The 24,424-nt window shown below is 43.9% G+C and overlaps 1 protein-coding gene across 1 annotated transcript; it reads right to left on the bottom strand.

Moving 5' to 3' along the window:
• Positions 1 to 551: 551 nt before the first annotated feature.
• MTO1 (mitochondrial tRNA translation optimization 1) lies at positions 552 to 21,856 on the bottom strand. Its single transcript, XM_070732976.1, has 12 exons — positions 21,489 to 21,856; positions 20,121 to 20,320; positions 19,629 to 19,746; positions 13,375 to 13,664; positions 11,450 to 11,562; positions 9,442 to 9,632; positions 8,737 to 8,867; positions 6,954 to 7,158; positions 6,677 to 6,848; positions 5,023 to 5,141; positions 1,374 to 1,531; positions 552 to 847 (listed from the first exon to the last, which is right to left on the bottom strand). The coding sequence occupies exons 1-12, from the start codon at positions 21,712 to 21,714 to the stop codon at positions 668 to 670; spliced, it is 2,103 nt and encodes a 700-aa protein (XP_070589077.1). The 5' UTR covers positions 21,715 to 21,856; the 3' UTR covers positions 552 to 667.
• Positions 21,857 to 24,424: the final 2,568 nt, after the last annotated feature.

Raw genomic sequence — 24,424 nt, forward strand, 5'->3', positions numbered from 1 at the left:
ATATTGAGTCCCCATTAGCAAATAGAGGTATTTAAGCATACTGCTGTTTAACAGTTAACAAACAAGAAAAAAAAGAAAAACAGGCATGGCATGTGGAACAACTTTGTCTAAAGTGAAGAAAGCTATATGATTAAAAGTACATTTGCATCTTGTCAATGCTTTTCCCTGTTGAAAATAAAACAGATGTATTCCTTTTAGATCCAAGAGGGGAAGGGGGAGAGACTACATAGGCACTGCTTCTTTGGAGTATCAAAGTACAGCAAAACATTCTGAAGATTATATGAATGAATATTATTCATTATGAGAGTTACACTTTTTCCTAAATTATTTAGAAATTTTTTTATTTGTCTAATTGGACTCATTGCCCTAGCTCTTTCCTTGTGACCAGGAACCACACAAAGCTGTGTGTTTAAATATTAAATGTAAACAGATGTTACAGAAATAATCACACCAGCAGATGTTTAAGACCGTCACAATCCTCCTTTGCCAAAACATCAAATTCAGTGATATGCTCTTTTGTGGATACAAAAAAATAGCACAAAATCCACTGCTGAGGTTGTTATAAATATTTATGTATGTATTAAATGATATACATTAACTGAATTGGATTTATAGTTGTAAGCACCAGGAATACCCATCATGGTTCAGTGGCTCTGGTTCAAAAGCACTATTTGTAACCAGTAGCTTCAAACTTTCTTTGACCCAGCAGCTCCGCAGCAGACAATGGCTCAGCAGTCCTAGATAAATTGTCTATCTGCTCTGCTCTTTTATGGTTTCTTTTCACAAATCCCAGTAGATGACAAACAGCAGCTGGTGTAACTCCAGGGATGCGGCTGAAGGCGCCGATCTAAAACCAGAGAAGGCAAAAGAGCAAGTTTTATAATATAACTGTCATGAGGCTATTAGATGCACAAAGACAGATTTCAGAAACAACCAAAGAAAGGGGTTATGAGAATGACAGAGCTTACAGAAATGGTTAAAGTGACCTGCTCGATTCGAGAAGAAGCAATTACTAATTTTATTTAAAAAATTGGAAACCATTTATGATCTTTTCTTTTTTCTTTTGCCAACAATGGATAAAAATGAACTGGTGAAGTCCAAATTTACTGATTAAAAAGGGGGTGATTATGGGAAGAAGATAACCAAGATAAATAACTTAATAACTATTATCTCTGTAACTGCCATGCAAAGTCAATTGTTAGTATTTCTTTAGATATATTTCTCCTGTTTTATTTCAAATAAAGGCAGAGAGTTTGCTGATTGGAGACTACTTGTATGTAACACCACATTTGAAAATGTCTAACTCTTCCAGGGTACACGTAACACAGTTTACACAGAATTCATTAAGCTTTCTGCCTCCTCCAGTACTTTACCGTTGGGGGGCGGTGGGCATGCAGTATCTCTCGCACTTCCTGGGATAGAGATACATCGATAGTGAGATAATCAAGATCTTCAGGTAAACGGAGAGCCTCATCTTGACGTACTTCCTCGATTTCCAGCTTTTGATTGGCCACATGTAAACCATAAACAGCTTGTAGGAAAAGCCATGGGGAAAAAAGCATGATTGAAGAAGCAAACAATAGGGTACAGGAAACCCCCCCCCCCCCCCACAACTGTATACTATGGCAATTGCTTAGGATTTTTTATTTATTTCTTAGTGCAAATGGAAAACAAATGCCTTATCATGAGGAATAATATCACAAGAAAAGTGATGTGAGTAAGCTTGGCTTTTTTCAAAGCCACAAGTTAAGATTTGCTTTTTCCATAGTTCATGTAATTATTATTTTTTATTTTTTATTTTTTAGATTTGTATGCCGCCCCTCTCTGTAGACTCAGGGCGGCTAACAACAATAATAAAAACAGCATATAACAGATCTAATATTTAAAATAACTAAAAAACCCTTATTAAAAAACAAAACATACATACAAACATACCATGCATAAATTGTATAGCCTAGGGCAGTGATGGCGAACCTATGACACGCGTGTCAGCACTAACACGCGTAGCCATTTTCGGTGACACGCGGCGCCGATATTTGCGATAGCTGGGAGGGGCGAGAACACCGCCTCCCAGCTGGGCGCGCCTGCGCACAGCGCAGGCACGCCCACACGCTGCCTTTGGCAGCACAAGAATGCCAGCATGCCTGTCCGGCCGGGGAAGAATCGCCCCGGCCGTACGTCAGTTTCAGCTGGGGGGGGGGGGGCGAGAACACCGCCTCCTAGCTGGGCGCGCCTGCGCAGAGCACAGGCTCGCCCACACGCTGCCTTTGGCAGCACATGCATGCCTGTCCGGCCAGGGAAGAATCGCCCCGGCCGGACGTCAGTTTCAGCTGGGGGGGCGGGGGGGCGAGAACACCGCCTCCTAGCTGGGCACAACATGTCTAGCCGCCGCCGTCGGTGCCTCGGTTCCGAAGCTCCGCCTCACAGCTGATCACCCTGCTGCCACTGCTGAGAGAAAAAGAGGGAGAGAGGGGGGAGAGAAAGAGATAGCAAGAGAGGGAGAGAGAGGGGGGGTTAGCAAGAGAGGGACAGAGAGAAAGAGAGAGGGAGAGGGGGGAGAAAGAAAGAGATAGCAAGAGAGGGAGAGAGAAAGAGAGGGAGGGGGGGAGAGAAAGAGATAGCAAGAGAGGGAGAGAGAAAGAGAGGGAGAGAAAGATAGCAAGAGAGGGAGAGAGGGGGTTAGCAAGAGAGGGACAGAGAGAAAGAGAGAGGGGGATAGCAACAGAGGGAGAGAGAGAAAGAGAGAGGGAGAGGGGGAAAGAAAGAGAGAAAGAGATAGCAAGAGAGGGAGAGAGAGAAAGAGAGGGGGATAGCAACAGAGGGAGAGAGAGAAAGAGAGAGGGGGGAAAGAAAGAGAGAAAGATAGCAAGAGAGGGAGAGAGAGAAAGGGAGAGGGGGGAGAGAAAGAGAAAGAGATAGCAAGAGAGGGAGGGAGAGAGGGGGAGAGAAAGAGATAGCAAGAGAGGGAGAGAGAAAGAGAGGGAGAGGGGGAGAGAAAGATAGCAAGAGAGGGAGAGAGGGGGTTAGCAAGAGAGGGACAGAGAGAAAGAGAGAGGGGGATAGCAACAGAGGGAGAGAGAGAAAGAGAGAGGGAGAGGGGGGAAAGAGAGAAAGAGATAGCAAGAGAGGGAGAGAGAGAGGGGGGATAGCAACAGAGGGAGAGAGAGAAAGAGAGAGGGAGAGGGGGGAAAGAAAGAGAGAAAGAGATAGCAAGAGAGGGAGAGAGAGAAAGGGAGAGGGGGGAGAGAAAGAGAGAAAGAGATAGCAAGAGAGGGAGGGAGAGAGGGAGAGAGGGGAGACAGAAAGAGAGAGAAAGAGATAGTAAGAGAAGGAGAGAGAGGGAGAGAAAGAGAGAAAGCAAAAAAAGAGAAAGAGATAGCAAGAGAGGGAGGGAGAGGGGGAGAGAGAAAGACAGCAAGAGAGAGAGAAAGCAAGAGAGAGAGAGAAAGAGGGGGGAAGGAGGGTGAGGGAAAGACATTGAGGGAGGGAAGGAGGGAGAGAGAAGGAGGGCAAAAAAGAGAGGAAAGAAGGGAGAAACAAAGAGAGATGGAGAGAGAGGGGGAAAGAAAGAGGAAGGAAGGGAGAGAGAGAAAGAGGGAGAGATCTAACCCAGGGCTGTTAAACTTCCGGCACATCACATCCACTGCTTCGTTGACTGGACATGGGGTGGAGATGTACAACTGGGTATCATCCGCGTACTGATGATAGCTCACCCCATGCCCTTGGATGATCTTGCCCAGCGGTTTCATGTAGATATTAAACAGCAGGGGGGAGTGGACCGACCCCTGAGGCACTCCACAAGGGAGAAGCGTAGAAGTCAACCTCTGGCCCCCCACTAACACCGACTGCGACCGACCGGAGAGGTAGGAGGAGAACCACTGAAGGACAGTACCTCCCACTCCCAACCCCTTCAGCTGGCGCAGAAGGATACCATGGTCGATGGTATTGAAAGCTGCTGAGAGGTTGAGAAGCACCAGGACAGAGGATAAACCCCTGTCCCGGGGCCGCCAGAGATCATCCATCAACGCGACCAAAGCAGTTTCTGTGCTGTAGCCGGGCCTGAATCCTGACTGCTGAGGGCCTAGATAATCGGCTTCTTCCAAGAACCGCTGGAGCTGGAGCGTCACCACCTTCTCAACAACATTCCCCATAAAGGGAAGGTTGGAGACTGGTCGGTAGTTGTTAAGAATGGCTGGGTCCAGGGAAGGCTTCTTGAGGAGGGAGCGCACAAGTGCCTCCTTGTAGGGATCCGGAAAGGACCCCCTCCCCAATGAAGTGTTGACAATCTCCTGGACCCAGCTCCGTGTCACTTCCCTGCTGGTCGAAACCAGCCAAGAGGGACACGGATCCAGTAAGCAGGTGGCGGAACTCACAGCTCCAATGGCCTTGTCCACTTCATCAGGCGTCACCAGATCAAACTCTTCCCAGACAGATGGACAAGTACGGGCCCCAGTCACCTCGACTGACTCATTGTCAGTCGACTCTGTTATCCAATTGGAGTTGAGGTCCGTCCGGATCCGATCGATTTTATCAGCGAAAAATGTGTTAAAATCCTCAGCACTAATCTGTAAGGGCTCCCCAACTTCCCCCTGGTTAAGAAGGGAGCGGGTCACCCTAAACAGAGCGGTCGGGCGGGATTCCGCTGATGCAATCAAGGCGGCATGATACGCGCATATTGCCGCCTTGAGTGCCACTTTGTAAGTCTTAATATGAGCTCTTACAAGTGTTCGATCGGATTCGGACTTACTCCTCCTCCATCGCTTCTCTAGACGTCTCTTCTGGCGTTTCAACTCCCGGAGCTCCTCGTTGAACCATGGAGCTCGACGGGGTCTAGTGCTTAATTTCCTTCTGCACTGCAGAAGGGAAGGGACAACATTTTCTTCCTACAGCACTTATTTTTCATAGAAATTCAGTGTGTCCTCAGTTTGACAGGAATTTATGACCTATGTCTTGAGCTAAATTTTTGCAAAAGAAATTCTGTGACTATTTTAATTATATACCACCCAATAAAATATTCTGTACCTTCTATTTTCAGCCTTTCTGCCAGTAGTTTCCATTCAGTGAATTTTTTCATGGATTCTGGGAGAGCTCTAGCTAAAATATCCATATTGACCTCTGGATTCCGGAAAATTTCTAGAGCACTAGACAAAAAGAAACAAGCCATCCTATTATTAAGCAGTGAAATAATCTCTAAATGTGTCTCAATAAATCAAACAAGTATACCCAGGAACTCTTTTTTTCTGTTTTGAAATTTTGATTATATTTGAATCACAAACTGTTAGATTTCTCTATTGTTCCTATAAACTGTAGTTCCTACTTCATCTAACTGAAGCTGTCAGCACACAGCCCCTGATCCTACCATCTTACTAAGGACCAGGTTACTTAAGAATTGCCTTTTCCCATATTTACCTCTTTGGGTGTTAAGTTTTTCCAAGGAGAGGCTCCTTGAAATCTTCCCACCAAAGAGGTAATGTGAGTCTAGAGCAGGAAAGATTGCTTACTCAGTGGTGGCATGTCACTTATAAAATGCCCTCCCAGAGATGCTCAAGTGGTGCCCACATAAGCATCATTTTGACATGAGATGAAGACAACCCATGTATTTTCTCAGGCTTATTCATTGGCTTTTAATTGCATTTTAAGTCACATTTTTTGGAATTGAAGTGAATAGCTTTCTGCTATCTAGTTTGTAAATGCTTTTATTTTACATTTTACATTTTATTTTTTTAAATTTCATTTTATTGTTTGGCATTTTTATCCAATTTGCATCTTAGTGGGTTTTATTACTGGCTATGCATATAGCCTATGCATTATTGGCTATGTATGGGGAAGCTTAATCTTTTAAACAAACAATGCTCAATTTCTCATGCATCTGGGCTCATTCAAATCAGTGGTGAAGGAAATGTATTTATATTTTCAAAGATATACCTGGACAACTTTGTGCACTCAAATAATTTCTTAAAATCCATACATGTACAGTGGTACCTCTAGATATGAGCTGCTCCACATGCGAGTATTCCAAGTTACGAGCTGCGACGCGAGGCGCATCGCCTCTCTGACCCAGAATCCCCTTGCTTCCGGTTATCTCGGCCATTTGCACACGTTAGCGTGCAAAACAAAGTCTCATCTCGGCTGTGTCAGTGTTTAGAGCGAGTGTATATTTTAATCTGAACTTTTTGTGTGCATCATGGGTCCCAAAAAAGTGGAATTGTTGTTTTGTTTATGTTTATGATAGTTTAAGAAAGTGTTGTTTACGTAGCCTACAGTACACAGCCGCACTCGTCTGTCGCCAAGATAAGGTTACTGTACCGTGTTTTATACATTTTCTTATTGTATTTTGTACATTTCTCTTTTCATTATTTACTTTATTGTTTATTTATACGTGTTGCCTGTACATTTATTAATTAAAAACATGTCTTTTTTCATAATTTAGGCTAACATTGGGACTTTTTTGAGGGCTGGAACTAATTAGAATTATTTACATTAATTCATATGGGGAAAATTTGTTCGAGATACAAGTTGATCTACTTACGAGCTCGGGTCTGGAACGAATTAAACTCGTATGTCGAGGTACCACTGTACTAGATTGTTCTAGTAAAAGATAAGAACTGGAATGCAAGAATGATGGTTATATGCCTCAGTAAACAAAACTCTAGAATAACAAAGGAATAACCATAACCTGCGAGGGAAATTATGGTGATGACTTATTCTGGCCTCCGGAACGAGCTGCCGCCACATTTTATAACCAAACTGAACAGACTTCAGTACTCCCATTCCTTCTTCCAGCATTGCTTTCATCAAGGAGGCTTGTTCATACCGCTTTTGTGACACACAACCAGCTTCATGGTAGCCTTGAAATGTATACCCAAAAAAAGAAAAAAAAGAAAAAAGAATGGCACCTGGAATGAGGACAGAATGAGGAGGGTATCAAAAGAAGATGTTGAAGGGGTGACTACCTCGGAAGGTGAGCCTGCTATCGGCATTATCTGGTCGCAGGGACATCCGAAACTCTGCCCGGCTAGTAAACATCCGGTACGGCTCTTTGGTGCCAAAAGTGGTAAGATCATCAATCAAAACTCCAATGTATCCCTCGGTGCGACTGATGATAAAAGGAGGCTTCCCCTGGATCCGCAAGCCTGCATTGATTCCAGCAACAATGCCCTGCAAGATGACCATGGTTTAAAGAGAATTATAAGGAAAATATGACTGGATAGCAAATACTATTGGTCTGTTTGATCGATGTTGCAGCCCACTGTTTTGGACAAGCTACTTTAACTGTAGAGTAGTAGGGGGCAGCCAAAGATTCATATATGGCTCTCCAGTGAAGGGCTATCAAAAGTTTTACTACCACACTGTGGGCATGGCTTATGCAGGACGCTTTGCATTTTCTTTCAACATCTTTCAGTGCAAATTGGGTGCTCTGAGGTGGAGCTCCATTTTTGCTACCCCACTGTGATTCCCCCTATCCGGACAGTAACCCACCCCTGTGGCTCTCCAATATCCAATTTGGGTCCCCAGAGTCACAAAGTCACCACATAAAAGTTTGGCAGCTATAAGACAAAAACTTTCTTTATAAGACAAAAACTTTCCTTTCAGTAGTTTTTTTTCAGGGTGAGGTATGGGTGTGAGAGGCCTACAGGAGACAAATCACTTCTGTTCTTATCTTTAATGCTCTATCTCTGTAAATCAATAGTCTAAAAACGTTTATAACTGTCTAGTCACGTCTCCATATTAGTGGTGGGAAGAAACAGCAGATCCAGAGACTGAATTGAAACGTAATTCTTTACAAATTGGCCAGCTTTGCCCTGGAGGGAATTAACCTGAAAGACCTTGGAAAGTTCCTAGGGGGGAAAAATCCATGAGCCAAGGATTCCAGCAGAAGGAAAACTGAAAATCTTAAAAGAACGCAAACAATGAATGGTTTAGAGTAAGAAGAATAAGATCTAAAAGGGAACCTCAATAGGGAAAGCTAGTGCAATGACCAACAGCTATGTAGATGATGCCAACAGAGAGCAGAAGCTCAGGTCCACTTTGTTACCAATTAAGATGATTTCTAAATGTAAAACTTATTTTAAATGTTAGCAAATAAAGCTGGTCAAGCTGGGAGAGGGATGTGTTTATAGGGCTTAGACATTAATGTCTGATTAAGTAACTCTTTGACTTGAAAAACCCTTTATTGCACCAAATTAATTATTTGACACATCCCCAGTGACATCTCTGTTGTCTTGTATAACTTTTCCTTTAGAAAGAGGTTCCTTTCCTTAGTTCCTTTTGAACCAAGCATCCTTTTATTCAGAAAAATATGGTTCACTCCTCACTTAGACATTGAAATAATGTCTAAGTCAGATTCGTTTTTTTCACTGCCATTATTAACACTAATACAGCTTTTCAAAACAATAAAACAAAGATCCCTGGCTTCATCTCTGTTACATCTTCAAGGGCCCTCTGCTGTTCAACCCAAATATTCATTTGTTAAGCATGAATGTTAAGATAAATGACTGGACCTTAGGCAGCCAGAACCCCAGATTTCTTCTAGGACAAGAGAAAAATCCCTCATCGCACACATTCTAAAGTTGTGTGAAAAGGGCATTGTTGTGTGTTCTAAGAAAGCCCTTACAAGAACGAGGAACAGTCGTTTAATCTGAATGAACTAGTAAAGTATCTCGTGGTCAATGATGAAATTAGATGCTGGCTCTGAATCTTGGTCCACTTCCTGCATGCTTTTCTCAAGTCACCCACCTGGGCTGCAGCTTCCTCATAGCCTGTTGTGCCATTGATCTGTCCGGCAAAGAATAGACGCTGTACCAGACGAGATTCTAGGGAGGGACTCAGCTGACGTGGATCCAGGAAGTCATACTGGACTCCATAGCCTGGTATGGATAAAATCATAAAGTTTGTCGCAAAATCAAAACCAGAAGCACACACAGATGACTGAATCAGTTGGATTCAATAACTTCTTGATAAACATAATAACATGAATTTACTATACCATTAGCAGATTATTTCTTCAACTAAACATAAGCAGGAATTAGTTTCATTTCTGCAGAGAGGAAAGTGCAGAGAGGACTGAAGCAACACCCAGCCTTAAGCTTAAATTTCCAGTTTCGATTCTCTGCACAGACTCAAAAGTGGTTAGCTCCCATTGGTTAACTTAGTTGCTTTGCCTATTCAATGGCTAACCTTGTTAACATGGGATCTCCTAGCTCATGAATATCTTAACATAAAATAATTTGACTAACAATGTTTGTTCAGAAAACGTAAGTCTACAAATCTTGATATTAAGTATTTCTATGGGTGCTGAAGTACAGATTAGTGAACCATTTCCCTGAAAGGAGGAAAAGATGAACAGGTAAATCCCTCCACGAGTGGGAGAACATAGGAAATAACATGATTTTCCAAATCAAACTGCTTACCCCAAAACCTGACCTTCTCCCAACTTCTCACCTGGCTGTACCATCTTAGCATGTTCCAAGCCTCTGATAAGACCGATGATTTTTTCCTGGATCTCAGAAGGCAGGGTCAGGGACATTCCCTGTGGGTATATGACATCGGAATCCAGACCTTCAGGTTCCAGCCAGACTTGATGCTGGCGATTCGGAAAACGTAGAATTTTAGACTCAAGGGAGGGGCAGTATCTAGATACAGGACAGATAGCTAAATCAGAACGTCAATACCATCAGGAAGCTAACCTATTCACTTGTATGCCCCCCCCCCCCAATTCCCAATAACTAGGCAGCTTGCAATTCAAAACAAAATACAATATGAAACAAACCAAAAACGATAATAAATGATAGAAGCCACATGAGAACAGGAAAAAAGAAACAACTCCATGCAACCTACGGGGCCTTTGCTCACACACTTGAAAGGTCTGGGAGGGCCTCATTTTGTGGTGAATTCCTCAGCTTCTAATACAGGGATGCATAACACTGACAAAGATTTGTGAGCAGAACCTCAAGTCAATTCAAAAGCTGCCGTCAAAACTGTAATGTTTAATTGTAACTTTCGGAAAAAGCAGATTAAGTTAAAGACAGTTTAATGATAATGATTATTAGAATATTGAAACTGTGTGATTAAAAGTATGTTATTATAATTGTGGGATCATCTAGGTTTTAGACTGCAGCTCCTGGCATCCTGCTCAAAAGCCTTCAACAAGAGGAGGTGAAACTATAGAAATCATGACTCAGTACAATGCAGTTGTATTTGTGCTTTTCCCCCTTCTTGACAGCTATTTTTCCTTTTGGCTGCATGGACTGACATTTAGATTTTAAGCTCCTCAGAATGTATGTTTATCCCTTATTTTATTTTAGGGCTTTATTATACTCCGTCAAGTATCACAGAGATTAGTGGTGATATTAGGAATCAGTAATATTTATTTATTTATTTATTTATTTATTCATTCGTTCATTCATTCATTCATTCATTCATTTATTAAATTTGTATGCCGCCCCTCTCCGCAGACTCGGGGTGGCTCACAACAGCAACAGAAAACAATATAGTGTATAATACAAATTCAATAATTAGAAAGCTAAAAACCCATAATTTTAAAAAAACATGCACACAACATACCATACATAAACAGTATAGGCCTGGGGAAGATATTTCAGTTCCCCCATGCCTGACGGCAGAGGTGGGTTTTAAGGAGTTTGCGGAAGGCAAGGAGAGTGCGGGCAGTTCTAATCTCAGGGGGGAGCTGGTTCCAGAGGGTCGGGGCTGCCACAGAGAAGGCTCTTCCCCCGGGACCCGCCAAACGACCTTGTTTAGTCGATGGGACCCAGAGAAGGCCAACTCTGTGGGACCTAATCGGTCGCTGGGATTTGTGCGGCAGAAGGCAGCCCCGGAGATATTCTGGTCCGATGCCATGAAGGGCTTTATAGGTCAAGACCAACACTTTGAATTGTGACCGGAAATTGATCGGCAACCAATGCAGACTACGGAGTGTTGGAGTAACATGGGCATATGGAGGGAATCAGTCACTAGAGGGCACCTGATACAGTGTTGTGAAAAAAAATGTACACCCTCTTTGAGTTCTATGATTTTAGGTATCAGGACATAATAAAGATCACCTGGTCCTTAGCAGTTCTTAAAAGAAGATAGATACAATCTCAGGTGAACAACAAGACATGACACATTACATCAATTCTACATGGCTTATAATATAGTAAAATGTTAAAATAACAACAGAAAAAGCAGTAACTCTCAGGCTGAACAACGAACAACCAATACATATTAATTTCTTGAAAGAAACCGAAAGTAAGCACCATCTTTATTCCCAAAGGACTGTCACATCATATGCTGACTACCACTCATTTTTAAAAATAAAATTTTATAACACATGTTTAAAACCTACTTTTGGTTTCTACAATGCTATACAAAATCACATGACAGTGCTTGCCATTTGGAAAAGTTGCTGAGCCTTGCACTTCACACATGAAGAAATGTAATAGAGGCTCACCGGGGTCCTTTTACTGTTTCTTTGATGTGATTGCTCAGGTGAAGATTATCACGGATGATCTGCTCTACCTCAGCGTTGGTGTGGGTCAAATAACAGGACAACTGATCTTCTGGCTGTAAAAGAATTGTCAGGATTTTTGGTGAATGCATTAAATAATTTTTATACATGCCAAATATACACTCGGTGGACTTTGGATTGCACTCACTAGAAAAAAATAAATCAAAAGCTAATTAGAATTTCTATGCCAGCTAATGCAAAGTTTTGCTGGTCAATAGAGAAATACCATCTTCAGATCTCTCCATTCCATATATAGAAAGACAGGAAGGGAACGGTAACCCATACAACCTGCTTTGAGATATTCTCTGAAAAATGTCATTGACTGCTACATTATATAGGCTTTGGCCCTGATTTAGGAGGGGTTCTTTTATGAAACCCCCTAGCCCAGTTATAGCAAATCTTTTTGGCACCAAGTGTCTAAACCAGAAGCCTGTGCATGTGTGCTGGAGTGCCAGAGACCCGAAGATCAGATGGCCGGTGCACATGCAGGCTCCGGCCACCTGGTCTTTGGGTTTCCGGCACTCACAAAGACCAGCTGGCCAGAGTGCGTACACGCACCGGAAATCAGAAGAGCTGGCAACAGCGTGCATGCCCACAGAGGGCTCTGTGTGCCACCTCCAGTACACATGCCATAGGTTCACCATCTTTCAGCTGTGGCAAGGGGGACGTTTGCCCAGGTTCAACTGGTGCACCAGTTGCGGCCCTATCTGGACCGGGACTCACTGCTCACAGTCACTCATGCCCTCATCACCTCGAGGCTCGACTACTGTAATGCTCTCTACATGGGGCTACCTTTGAAAAGTGTTCAGAAACTTCAGATCATGCAGAATGCAGCTGCGAGAGCATTCATGGGCTTTTCCAAATATGCCCATGTTACACTAACACTCTGCAGTCTGCATTGGTTGCCGATCAGTTTCCAGTCACAATTCAAAGTGTTGGTTTTGACCTATAAAGCCCTTCATGGCATTGGACCAGAATATCTCCGGGACCGCCTTCTGCCGCACGAATCCCAGTGACCGATTAGGTCCCACAGAGTTGGCCTTCTCCGGGTCCTATTGACTAAAAAATGTCGTCTGGCGGGTCCCAGGGGAAAAGCCTTCTCTGTGGCGGCCCTGACTCTCTGGAACCAGCTCCTTCCGGAGATTAGAATTGCCCCCACCCTCCTTGCCTTTCGTAAACTCCTTTTTTAAAAAAAAATAAATATATTTTTTATTGATTTTTAACAATTTTAACATCACACAGCATAAAACAGTGCGTAGTGAATTGGGCCCACCACCCCGACACACACACATTCCCCACCACCAAATTGGGGGTGTTTCATTTATAGTCCACTTAAACCAAGAGCAATATATCTGTTTACATATTATAGAGTGATTCCAATTTATTTCTTGTAGCTTGGTCTTGGATTCTGCTCGTCATATATCGTCTTACCTTGTCCCACCGTCCCATCAGCTGTTCCAACTCAGTTTCATTATCCAAATTTATCCTTTCTTCCATAATTTCAAATTGAATATGGTCCACCATGTACCTTAAAACTCACCTCTGCCGTCAGGCATGGGGGAATTGAGGCACCCCCCTCCCGGGCCTATACAATTTATGTATGGTATGTTTGTCTCTATGTCTGTTTTAATAAAGGGTTTTTTAAAAAGTTTTTTAAATTTATTAGATTTATTATGAATTGTTTCATTGTATGCTGTGAGCCGCCCCGTATCTACGGACAGGGGCGGCATACAAATCAAATCAAATCAAATCAATCAATCAATAATGGCCCTAGCCATTCAGACCCCTTCCATGTGAAAACAGCCATGCCTCTTCATGTGCTGGAAAATACCAGGACTATATGCACTTCTCTGCATTTTCTGGCTCACCTTAATCCACACAGCTTCAGTGAGGAAACTGAATGGCACAGGAGGGTTATCGGGCTCCTGTTTGCGAAGATGAGTGAAATCAATGGAGTCTCTCAGCAACCGTGGAGGAGTTCCAGTCTTCAGTCTTCCCATGGTAAATCCAATCTTCTCCAGTGTCTGAGCCAGGCCAACGGAGGGCTGGTCTCCCATTCGTCCCGCAGGATGCATTTCCAACCCGATTAGAACCATCCCTCTCAGAAATGTCCCTGTAGTTAGAATGACACTCCCAGAATGGATTTTTCTTCCATCTTCTGAGGATGGAAAAAGAAAATGAAACAGACCATGTATCATTTCTGATAGTCGAAAATTGTAAGCATTTTTTAGGCAAGTAGATTTAGATCAATACGGATACTTACAATTTAGAAAAGAAAATCCCATTAAAATTGTATAAAATCCTAATGCAGCTTCAATCTGGTATCTGCCTGCATTTTGGGAGTTACGGTTCTAAGATATCTGAAGGATATTAATTTAGGGAATGCCACTCCAAACCATACAATGTTAATGTTTAAACTTATACTTATCTTATACAGTGGTACCTCTACGTAAGAATGCCTCTACTTAAGAACTTTTCTAGATAAGAACCGGGTGTTCAAGATTTTTTTGCCTCTTTTTAAGAACCATTTTCTACTTAAGAACCCGAACCCAGAAAAGTTTCCCAGGAAATTTGAGAGCGGCACGAAGGTCCAGCCAGTTTCCTGCCATTCCCCCTTTAATCCCGGCCATCTCGGGTTTTTCTGGGCTGCTAGAGGAGCCTTTTGGTGGCGCTTAAGGAGGCTTTGGCAGTCCAGAGCAAACAAAGCATTTTCCTTTCTCTGGGCGCTTTGAGAGGGAATTAACCTCTGCCAGTGCCCAGAGAAAAGAAACACTCCCTTCGCTCTGGGCAGCTGAGGAGTCACCACAGCGAAGGAAATGCGCCGGCTACAAAGCGAGCGAGGGAAAGGAGAGCCCTTCAGCATGGGAAGGAAGAGGGAGCAGGAAGCAGCAGAAGCAACCAGTGTATGGGAGGCAGTGTATGGGAGGCAGCCTCACGCCGGGTGAATGGGAGGCGCATGCTCCTCCTTGCCATCTCAGAGTCCCTCTTTTTTTTTTAAGCCTTAAAGTTTGGGATTTTTAAAATTCTCCTCACCTTACCTTCTTCCTTCGGCAACGACTGTCCTCCTCCTCTTCTTCCTTCTCCTCCTCCCCCCCTCCAAATTCTGAGCTTTTATTTCTTTCCTAATGGGTTTGCACGCATTATTTGCTTTTACATTGATTCCTATGGGAAAAATGGCTTCTTAAGAAGGTTTCTACTTAAGAACCTGGTCACGGAACGAATTAAGTTCTTAAGTAGAGGTACCACTGTACTTACATGATCTCATTTACAACAAAGGTTTATGCATAATTTTTTTGTGTACTATAATTACTTTTAATAATTAATTACTACCAGCAGACGTGGTAGATAAATCCACAGTAACTGAATTTAAACATGCCTGGGATAAACATATATCCATCCTAAGATAAAATACAGAAAATAGTATAAGGGCAGACTAGATGGACCATGAGGTCTTTTTCTGCCGTCAGACTTCTATGTTTCTATGTGTCTGAATAATAATAATAATAATAATAATAATAATAATAATAATCATCATCATCATCATATCATCATCGCTTATTTATAATGCCCTTTTAACAAAGGGCATAACAGCAAGCCATATACAACTAACAAAGGCAGACAATAGGCCACTGATGGTGAACCTATGGTGTGGGTGCCACAGGTGGCATGTGGAGCCATATGTGATGGCACGCAAGCCAATGCTTAGGTTCAACGCGCATTTCCGTGCCAGCCAGATGATTTTTGGCTTGCACAGAGGCTCTGGGAGGGCGGTTTTGGCTTCCAGAGAGCCTCTAGGGGAATGGGGGAGTGTGTTTTTTTCCCCTCCCCCAGCCCCAGAAAAGCCTTTGGAGCCTGGGGAAGGGAAAACACGAGCCTCCTGAGCCCACCAGAAGTTGGGAAACAGGCCGTTTCCAGCCTCCAGAGGACCTCTGGGGGAAGCTGTTTTCGCCCTCCCCAGGCATTGAATTATGGGTGTGGGCACTCGTGCATGCGCGATAGCACGTAAACATGCTTTCAGCACCCGAAGAAGAAAAGGTTTGCCGTCACTGCAGTAGGCAATACACACACTTAACTAGAACAGTGTAATTTAAGGATATTTCTGTCAATTTGAAACAAATCTCCAGAGATGCTGTCTTAATACATAGAAACAACAAGAACAACAAAAACAGAAGAGCTGAAAAAGTTTCTTGAAAGAAGAGCAAAACATCCTCAAAAACAAACCAAAAAGCCCAGTTGCCTTTTGAAAAGCATCTTTGCAACAACAAAATCAGCTGATCCTTATTGGCAAAAGTTCAATGGTCAGAATTGAACTTGCCAGTATGTGACTTGCCAGAATCCCTATACAGTGGAACCCCGACATACGAGCTGCTCTACTTGCGAGCAACTCGAGATAAGAGCTCGGAGGAGAGCGACATTTTTGTTCGCCTCCCGAGCTCACACCCGGGATACGAGCCGAGAGGAGCCGCGCCCCCCTGACGCTTTCGGCAGCTTCCGCTACAACGAAGGAAGGCAATCCAGCGCCCGGCTCCTCTCGGCTCGTATCCCGACACTTGGTAAGCGGAGAGGCGTTCGCCTCCCCTGCCGCCCCACTCTTCTGGGGGTCCTTGGCTTCTGCTTGGGGGTGGGGGGATCCGAACGGTGGCAGGGGGGACTGTCGCCCACAAAGCCTTTTTTTATTTTTAATTCCGAGGGGCCTAGCAGGGAGATCGGGAGCGCGCGCAACCGCCCGTGCGGCCCCGACATTGAATAGCCGCCGGCCCGCTGCTTTGAGTTTTTGGCTGGGGGGGGGAAAGTAGGGCTTTCCTAACTCGGATGCTTCGGAGAGGCAGGAGCCGGGCGCTGGCCTGCCTTTTCTTCCCCCCCCCCCCGCCGCCGCCCGCTGGCTGCGAGCGCTCTGCCAGGCGGCCAGGAAGCATTCAGGGCGAAGTGCATGGAGGAATGGGAAGCTGAAGCCACCGGCGTTTGGGCTTCCCATTCCTCCACGCGCTGAATGCCTCCTGGCCGCTTGGCAGAGCGCTCGCAGCCAGCGGGCGGTGGCGGCGGGGAAGGGGGAGAAAAGGCAGGCCAGCGCCCATGCACTTCGCCCTGAATGTTTCCTGGCCGCCTGGCAGAGCACTCGCAGCCCGCCGTCCCCAGGAAAGCAGGACCGCTCCGAAGCCTGCCCACGTCGCGAAGGGGCTCGGCGGGAGGGCGCGGAAGAGCAACAGCCGTGGGAGACGAAGGGAGAGAAGCCGGCAGAACCGCCTTGATCCAGCCGTCCCAGGCGCGTCTCGGGGTCTGCCTTGGCGCATAACAGCGCCCAGCTCCTGCCTCTCCGGAGCCTCCGATCGAGCGGAGCAGCGGCGCAGGGAAGGAGAGAGAGAAAAGCAGGTGGCGGGGGACGAGCCCGGGACGAAAGTGCTCTCAGCAAAGTTATGCGCCAAGGCAGACCCCGAGACGCGCCTGGGACGGCTGGATCAAGGCGGTTCTGCCGGCTTCTCTCCCTTCGTCTCCCACAGCTGTTGCTCTTCCGCGCCCTCCCGCCGAGCCCCTTCGCGACGTGGGCAGGCTTTGGAGCGGTCCTGCTTTCCTGGGGACGGCGGGCTGCGAGCGCTCTGCCAGGCGGCCAGGAAGCATTCAGGGCGAAGTGCATGGAGGAATGGGAAGCTGAAGCCACCGGCGTTTGAGCTTCCCATTCCTCCACGCGCTGAATGCCTCCTGGCCGCCTGGCAGAGCGCTTGCAGCCAGCGGGCGGTGGCGGCGGGGAAGGGGGAGAAAAGGCAGGTCTCCGGAGCCTCCGATCGAGCGGAGCAGCGGCGCAGGGAAGGAGAGAGAGAAAAGCAGGCGGCGGGGGACGAGCCCGGGACGAAAGTGCTCTCAGCAAAGTTATGCGCCTGGGACGGCTGGATGCCTTCAAGGCGGTTCTGCCGGCTTCTCTCCCTTCGTCTCCCACGGCTGTTGCTCTTCCGCGCTCTCCCGCCGAGCCCCTTCGCGACGTGGGCAGGCTTCGGAGCGGTCCTGCTTTCCTGGGGACGGCGGGCTGCAGCGGCTCTTTGCATTAACCGAGAGAAAGAGAGAGGGGGGAGAGAAAGAGGGAGAGAGAGAGAGAGGAGATAAAGGAAGAGGAGAGAGAGAAAGGAAGAGAAAGAAAGAAAGAGGGATAGAAAGAGAGAGAGAGTGAGAGATGCTCAGTGAGCCTTTCTTTGAAGTTGCCTTTCTTTCTTTCTTTCTCTTTCTCTTTTACCTTCCCTTCCTCTATTTCTTCTTTTCTTTCTCCTTCCTACCTTCTTCCCTCCCTCCCTCCCTTCACTCATTCCTCTCTTACTCTCCCCTTTCATAAGTTTCCTTGCTTCCTCCCTCTGTTCCTGTCCCTTCCCCCTTTCTTTCTTTCTCTCTCTTTCTTTCTTTCTTGCTCTTTTTCTTTCTCTCTTTTACCTTCCCTTCCTCTATTTCTTCTTTTCTTTCTCCTTCCTACCTTCTTCCCTCCCTCCCCCCTTCAGTCCTTCCTCTCTTACTCTCCCCTTTCATAAGTTTCCTTCCTTCCTTCCTCTGTTCCTGTCCCTTCCCCCTTTCTTTCTTTCTTTCTTTCTCTTTCTTTCTTGCTCTTTTTCTTTCTCTCTTTTACCTTCCCTTCCTCTATTTCTTCTTTTCTTTCTCCTTCCTACCTTCTTCCCTCCCTCCCTCCCTCCCTTCACTCATTCCTCTCTTACTCTCCCCTTTCATAAGTTTCCTTGCTTCCTCCCTGTTCCTGTCCCTTCCCCCTTTCTTTCTTTCTTTCTTTCTCTTTCTTTCTTGCTCTTTTTCTTTCTCTCTTTTACCTTCCCTTCCTCTATTTCTTCTTTTCTTTCTCCTTCCTACCTTCTTCCCTCCCTCCCTCCCTTCAGTCCTTCCTCTCTTACTCTCCCCTTTCATAAGTTTCCTTGCTCCCTTCCTCTGTTCCTGTCCCTTCCCCCTTTCTTTCTTTCTTTCTTTCTTTCTTTCTTTCTTTCTTTCTTTCTTTCAGATGATTAGGCTACTGTGTACATATGTAAATTTAAAAGTTTAAGAAAGTTTACAAGTTAAGTGAAAGAAACTTCATTATTCATTTATATGTACATGTACATTTCTTCATTAAAAACATGTCTTTCTGCATAATTTAGACTAACTTTGTGAGTTTTTTGAGGGCTGGAACCAATTAAAATTATTTACATTAATTCCTATGGGGAAAAGTCGTTCGAGATAAGAGCTGCTCGACTTAAGAGCCCAGGTCCGGAACGAATTAAACTCGTATCTCGAGGTACCACTGTATTTATTTTCATATGTTTTATGGGATTCTTTTGCCTTTGTTCCATTCATTGATCACCTGCATTCTACTATTTAAAATACAAGAGAGTTTCCAATCTTTTATTAATGAAACTGTTTTTAGTGTTTACCCTTCAACACTAATTCATTTCTGGGCAGGAAAAGAGTCATTGAATCTTTCCCCCCCGGCCCTAACTAAGTGCTAACAATCTTCCCAGCTCTTACCTGCTTGCAAGCTCTTTCACTGTTACTCTCTGCAAAGTATATTTTTCCAGCCATAGGTCTTTGCGGGCTTTTTTTTATTGCTCTACTTGCTCAGTTTCTTTCCAACCCTAACCAGGTACTAATGATGTTCCCAGCTCTTACCAGCTTGCAAGCTCTACTCTCTCCGAATAAGGTTTTTTTAAGCCCCAACTAGGGGCTAAAATAATGTGCTGAATCTGAATAAACTAAGGATGCTAGCCAGATGAATATCTGGCAGACATATTTTTCTCCCCCAAAACTAAGGTCCATCTTACACTCCAGTGCATGTTATACTCTGAAAAATACGGTAAGCAAAACTACTTTCTATGGTTAACTGAGCTAATTCCTAAACTAAATTCCACCTGCCACCATGTTCTCACGCAAAGGAAAGGAGATACATTTTCTTATAGATTACTTTACAAAGCAGCACCTGAAAAAAATAACTTGGGAGAGAAGGGAGGAGGAGAGAAGTCCTAGTCATGAGAACCTTATACACCAATTATCACTGGCCGCAACTAGGCTTCTCCAGTCCCTAGAAATAGATTTCCACAGCAATGATTCTCAGTGCAGATGAATGGAATCCTTGATTCGGGAAGCAGCACTTTCTTCAAATACTAACCCAGAATGACTCCACTGACGGAGGATTTGCCAGGATGATCTGGCTCTGGTACATTCAACAGCAGATCTTCCACTGATGCCTCACAAGTGGTCAAGAATGGGGTTTGCAGAATTTCTTTCTACTGGGGAAGGAAAAAGAATTGAACACCCTTGCTTGATCAAGACCTCCTATGGAATGAAAAACAAACAAAAACCTTACAAGTACTAGCAATTTGGTACACCTTTGTATCCGAAGCCTTATGTATTCCTTCAGTATCTTGTAAGAGGCAACAGTACTTTTAAAAAGTTAATAAAAGAGATTAATGAGCATTTTCAAAAATGTCTTAGAATTAATGCTATAAGAAAGCACTTGTGTATCTTTTATTTATTCATTTAGCAATTACTTATTTCATTTGGCAAATAATAAATCCAATTGGATATTTGACTGCCATTTTATTTCCTGAAAGAAAGTCTAAGACAACCTATTTTTCCACTTTGCTCTTTCCCATCTCACCTGCATATTCTCTTTGTAGAGCTTTCGGTCAATCTGTGCCCTGTAACCCCAAACTGCTGGTCCTTTTCTTTTGTTTAGCACTTTGTAATGCACTCCAGACTGATCGCAGATTCGACCACAGAGGCCATCCAGTGCATCCACTTCTCTTACGAGATGTCCTTTCCCAATTCCACCAAAGGAAGGGTTGCATGACATTTGTCCTGCACCAAATGCAAGGTTCAGTTTTTATATAGGGGTATATATAAAGACACACACACACACACACACACACAAATGGGTGTAAAGGCTGACAGGCAAGAAAAACAGTTCCTGTGGGTTGGAAATAGCAACTTCCTTACAATTTAGTACTAGGACATGAGTAACAATATATTTAATAATAATAATAATAATAATAATAATAATAATAATAATAATAATAATAATAGATTTGTATGCCACCCCTCTCTGAAGACTTCCTGGATGGCACACATGCATGTGCCAGAAACCAGAAGTATATTTTGCGTTGGGCATATGCCTCCTAGGCAACTCCTATTCCTGGTTGTGGCTCAGACAAGTGCAAAGCTCTCCCTCAATGCCTCCCACCCGTGGCACACTCCCTTTTCAGTACTGTTCGCCATCACTTGTATAGTTACACAGCACGCTTCTCATGCTTAAATTGTTAATTGGACCATAATTTACACAATAAATCCAATTGGTTATGCCCAATACAATAAATCCAACTAGCTATAATGGATGGGATAACAGAGATAGCACCCTAAAGTCTCCAAAGGTGCTTTTTCAATTACTTTCTGGATTTTCTTTCGAAGACCTTTCACTTCTCATCCAAGCTATTTTTGTTATTTTTCCCTCCCAAAGTATTGAGTTTTCCTGGAGGGTTGATTCAAATTGATCTAGGTAGGTAGGTAGGTAGGTAGGTAGGTAGGTAGATAGATAGATATATTTGTATGCCTCCAACTCCGGAAGGACTCAGGATTCATCCTTAAATTATGCAAAAATAATTATAGTACTGTATTTATAATTATAGCTTCTTGGCCGAGAAGCAAAACATCTTTAAAAACAAACAAACAAAACACCCAGAAAGTCCAGTTGCCTGTTGAAGAAACACCTTAGGGAGAACCATGACCAGGACGACTGAGAATCTCCATAGACACTTTCTCTTTTTGGTAATCTAATGTGGTGTACAGTACTAGGTCAGAGTTCTCCAACCTTGGCAACTGTAAGTTGTGGACTTCAACTCCCAGAATTCCCAGCAAAGCTGGCTGAGGAATTCTGGGAGTTGAAGACCACAACTATTAAAGCTGCCAAGGTTGGAGACCCTTGGACTAGGTTTTGTTCAAATACAATGAGGCCATATTCATAAGCTCCTACCTATGGAGTCAATTTTCTGCGTGATAAGCAAAGTCTGGGCTCCCACCCGGGCAGCCGCAGCAGCGGCCTCCACGCCAGCGTGGCCCCCACCGATGACAATGACGTCATATTTCGAAGTGCCCGGCGACTCTTCGGCCGGAGTTCCGCTGCTCCGCGCTCTCTGCAACCGCCACCGGACGACCACCGGTACCGCCAAGCGGTGCAAACCGCGACCGAAGGGCAACATCTGAGAGGAGAAGAAAGGTGAATAAATCACCGAGGCGTTGGGGAAACTGTAACAGAAACGAGGTTAAATTGAGCGCCCGCGAATGCCGGGACCATTTCACTCGCTGGACGCCGCCATCTTGCCTCTGACGACACAGTCCTCTAAGGATGGTTTACGCTTGGAAAGATTTGCGCGTGCGCACTGGCAAGTGGCCGTGGCAACCGGGGGCGGGGTGCACGTCCGACTGACGGGTAATGGAAACGAAAGCAAGGCTCTCGTTGCTGAAAAGTCAAAAATTCTGAGCGAGCGGACAGGATGAGATGTTTGGGCCGGCCTCGCCTTCCTCCCTTAAGGATTATAATGTTCGTTTGGGAATCATGTTGGATCTGGCCCTTATTTTGAACGATCCAAATGGTATTAATTTGCATTTGGTACTTCTTGTAGGCTATCCTGGAGTTATTTAGGCTCTATTAGGCTAACAGGGGTCCTCAAGCATAGGACTAAATCACACAAACAATTAAGAACTAAGCAATACCCCAATCAAGGAACTGCCAAACAAGCTAATAGTAAACTGCCTAACTAAAGAAGATTGCACAAACTGACTACAAGCAATGGCATAACAAAGTAGCAGCATGGATGCATTTCAAGATCTGTAAGAAATACCATTTGCTTGCAAGTCAAAACTGATGCAACCATCAAATAAATGCATTAAAAATGAAGAAACTATAGCGTTCCTGGACTAACAGACAGGCACCTGCCCCAGAACAAGGCAACTGTGATAAGAAAGTCAAAAAGGTTTAGATAGTAGACAGGAGAAATAATAACTTTTCAGTGTAGAAATCTGGTTGGTTTGTGCACTACATTCCTATCAATGTTTATTCAAAATTCTAACTAAACTTAGGAATAGAATAGAATTCTTTATTAGTCAAGTGTGATTGGACACACAAGGAATTTGTCTTGGTGCATTGGTACATAAAAGAAAATATAGATTTGTCAAGAATCATGTGGTACAACACTTAATAATTGTCATAGAGGTCAAATAAGCAATGAAGAAGCAATATTAATAATAATCTTAGGATACAAGCAACAAGTTACAGTCATACAGTCTTGAGTGTGAGGAAATGGGTGATAGGAATGATGAGAAAAAACTAGTAGAAATAGAAGTGCAGACTTAGTAAAAACTTTGAGTGTTGATGGAATTATTTGTTTAGTAGAGTGACGGCATTTGGGGAAAAACTGTTTTTGTGTCTAGTTGTCTTGGTGTGCAAGTGACGTTTTGAGGGTAGGAGTTGAAACAGTTTATGTCCAGGATGCGAGGGGTCAGTAAATATTTTCACAGACCTCTTTTTGACTCGCGCAGTATACAGGTCTTCAATGCAAGGCAGATTGGCAGCATTTGTTTTTTCTGCAGTTCTAATGATAGTCAATTCCAAATATGTAGGCATATACTGTGCTAGACTTTGGCATCAAGATTTGAATAAAGGCATGTTAATTCCAGGTTCTACAATAATTTCTGAACTAGCAATTTCTTTGGACATATAGCTATCCCTGCAACAATTGATCTCCTCAAAGAACAGGCTGTCAGAAGGGCTGGGTGGTGTTACAAATATATACCTTTCCAATTGTAAAAGATAATGGCCCAAAAAAGGAAATTTTACAAAGTACTGTAACTTCTCCGTTTCTTTTCCATTACAATTGCCAAAGAAAAGTTTTTGATTAAACATTTCTACTTAATCACCCCTTATGTAATAATTGGGAATAATTGCAATGGATGAAATATTGCATGTTTAATAGTCTTTTATTGCCACTTTTTGTGCTTTTGTCTCACTGCACATTGGACCAGAAGTTACAATACCATTTCCCCATCCTAATCTTTATTATTATTCTGTCTTATTATTTTTACAAATAAACCCAAAGCAGTTAAACATATCCAACACATCTTCCTCCTATTTTTCCTCAACAACAACCCTTTTAGATGGGTTAGATTGAGAATGAATGACTGGCCCAAAATCACCCAGTTGGCTTTCATAACTAAAATGGGACTTGAACTCACAATCTCCCACTTTCTAGCCTGGTGCCTTAACAACAAGACCAAACTGGTTTTAATCAATAGCTTCAGCAAACATCATTGAAGTGACAAAGAAAAGAAATTGTATATGTCACATAGAAGACAATATTACAAATGCAGTGCACTTTTTCTGGACCCTATGGCAAAGCCTTCTCCATGTCTGTCAAAGATGCCTCATCTAAGACTTTGCAAAAATCCTAGGGAATTTCAAAGGGATTATTGGAGAAGAAATGAGCACCTCTGAACAAGAACGAAAGGCAAATAGGTTTGAACACACATGTAAGTGTTTTTGATAAGAATTAGCTCTTGGTGACAAAAATGGTAAAATGTAGTTATTTTTCCACTCCTACTCATTCACGAATTGCTAAATGATAGCCATGTTTCAGGTGACACGGTCCCTTTTGGGTAGGGAGAGGCCAGAGAAGTATCTATCAGGAGGGCTGTGGTGAGGACCATCCAAGGCATAAGTTGAATAAAGTTGTTCCGATTCATCCAGGCTGGATTCCAAATTCTATGCAAGTTCCATGAAGTTGACAGACGCAATCTAGCAGATCTGGCTAGATTATTTGGAAGGATTGAATATCTTGAGTCAAACAAAGTTGACAGGGTCCTCAGGGCTATGAAGGCAGTCATCTATATATTAGAACAATGTCCTTCCTTGTT

Source organism: Erythrolamprus reginae, chromosome 1, assembly GCF_031021105.1.
Source record: "Erythrolamprus reginae isolate rEryReg1 chromosome 1, rEryReg1.hap1, whole genome shotgun sequence".
Lineage (NCBI taxonomy): Eukaryota > Metazoa > Chordata > Lepidosauria > Squamata > Dipsadidae > Erythrolamprus > Erythrolamprus reginae.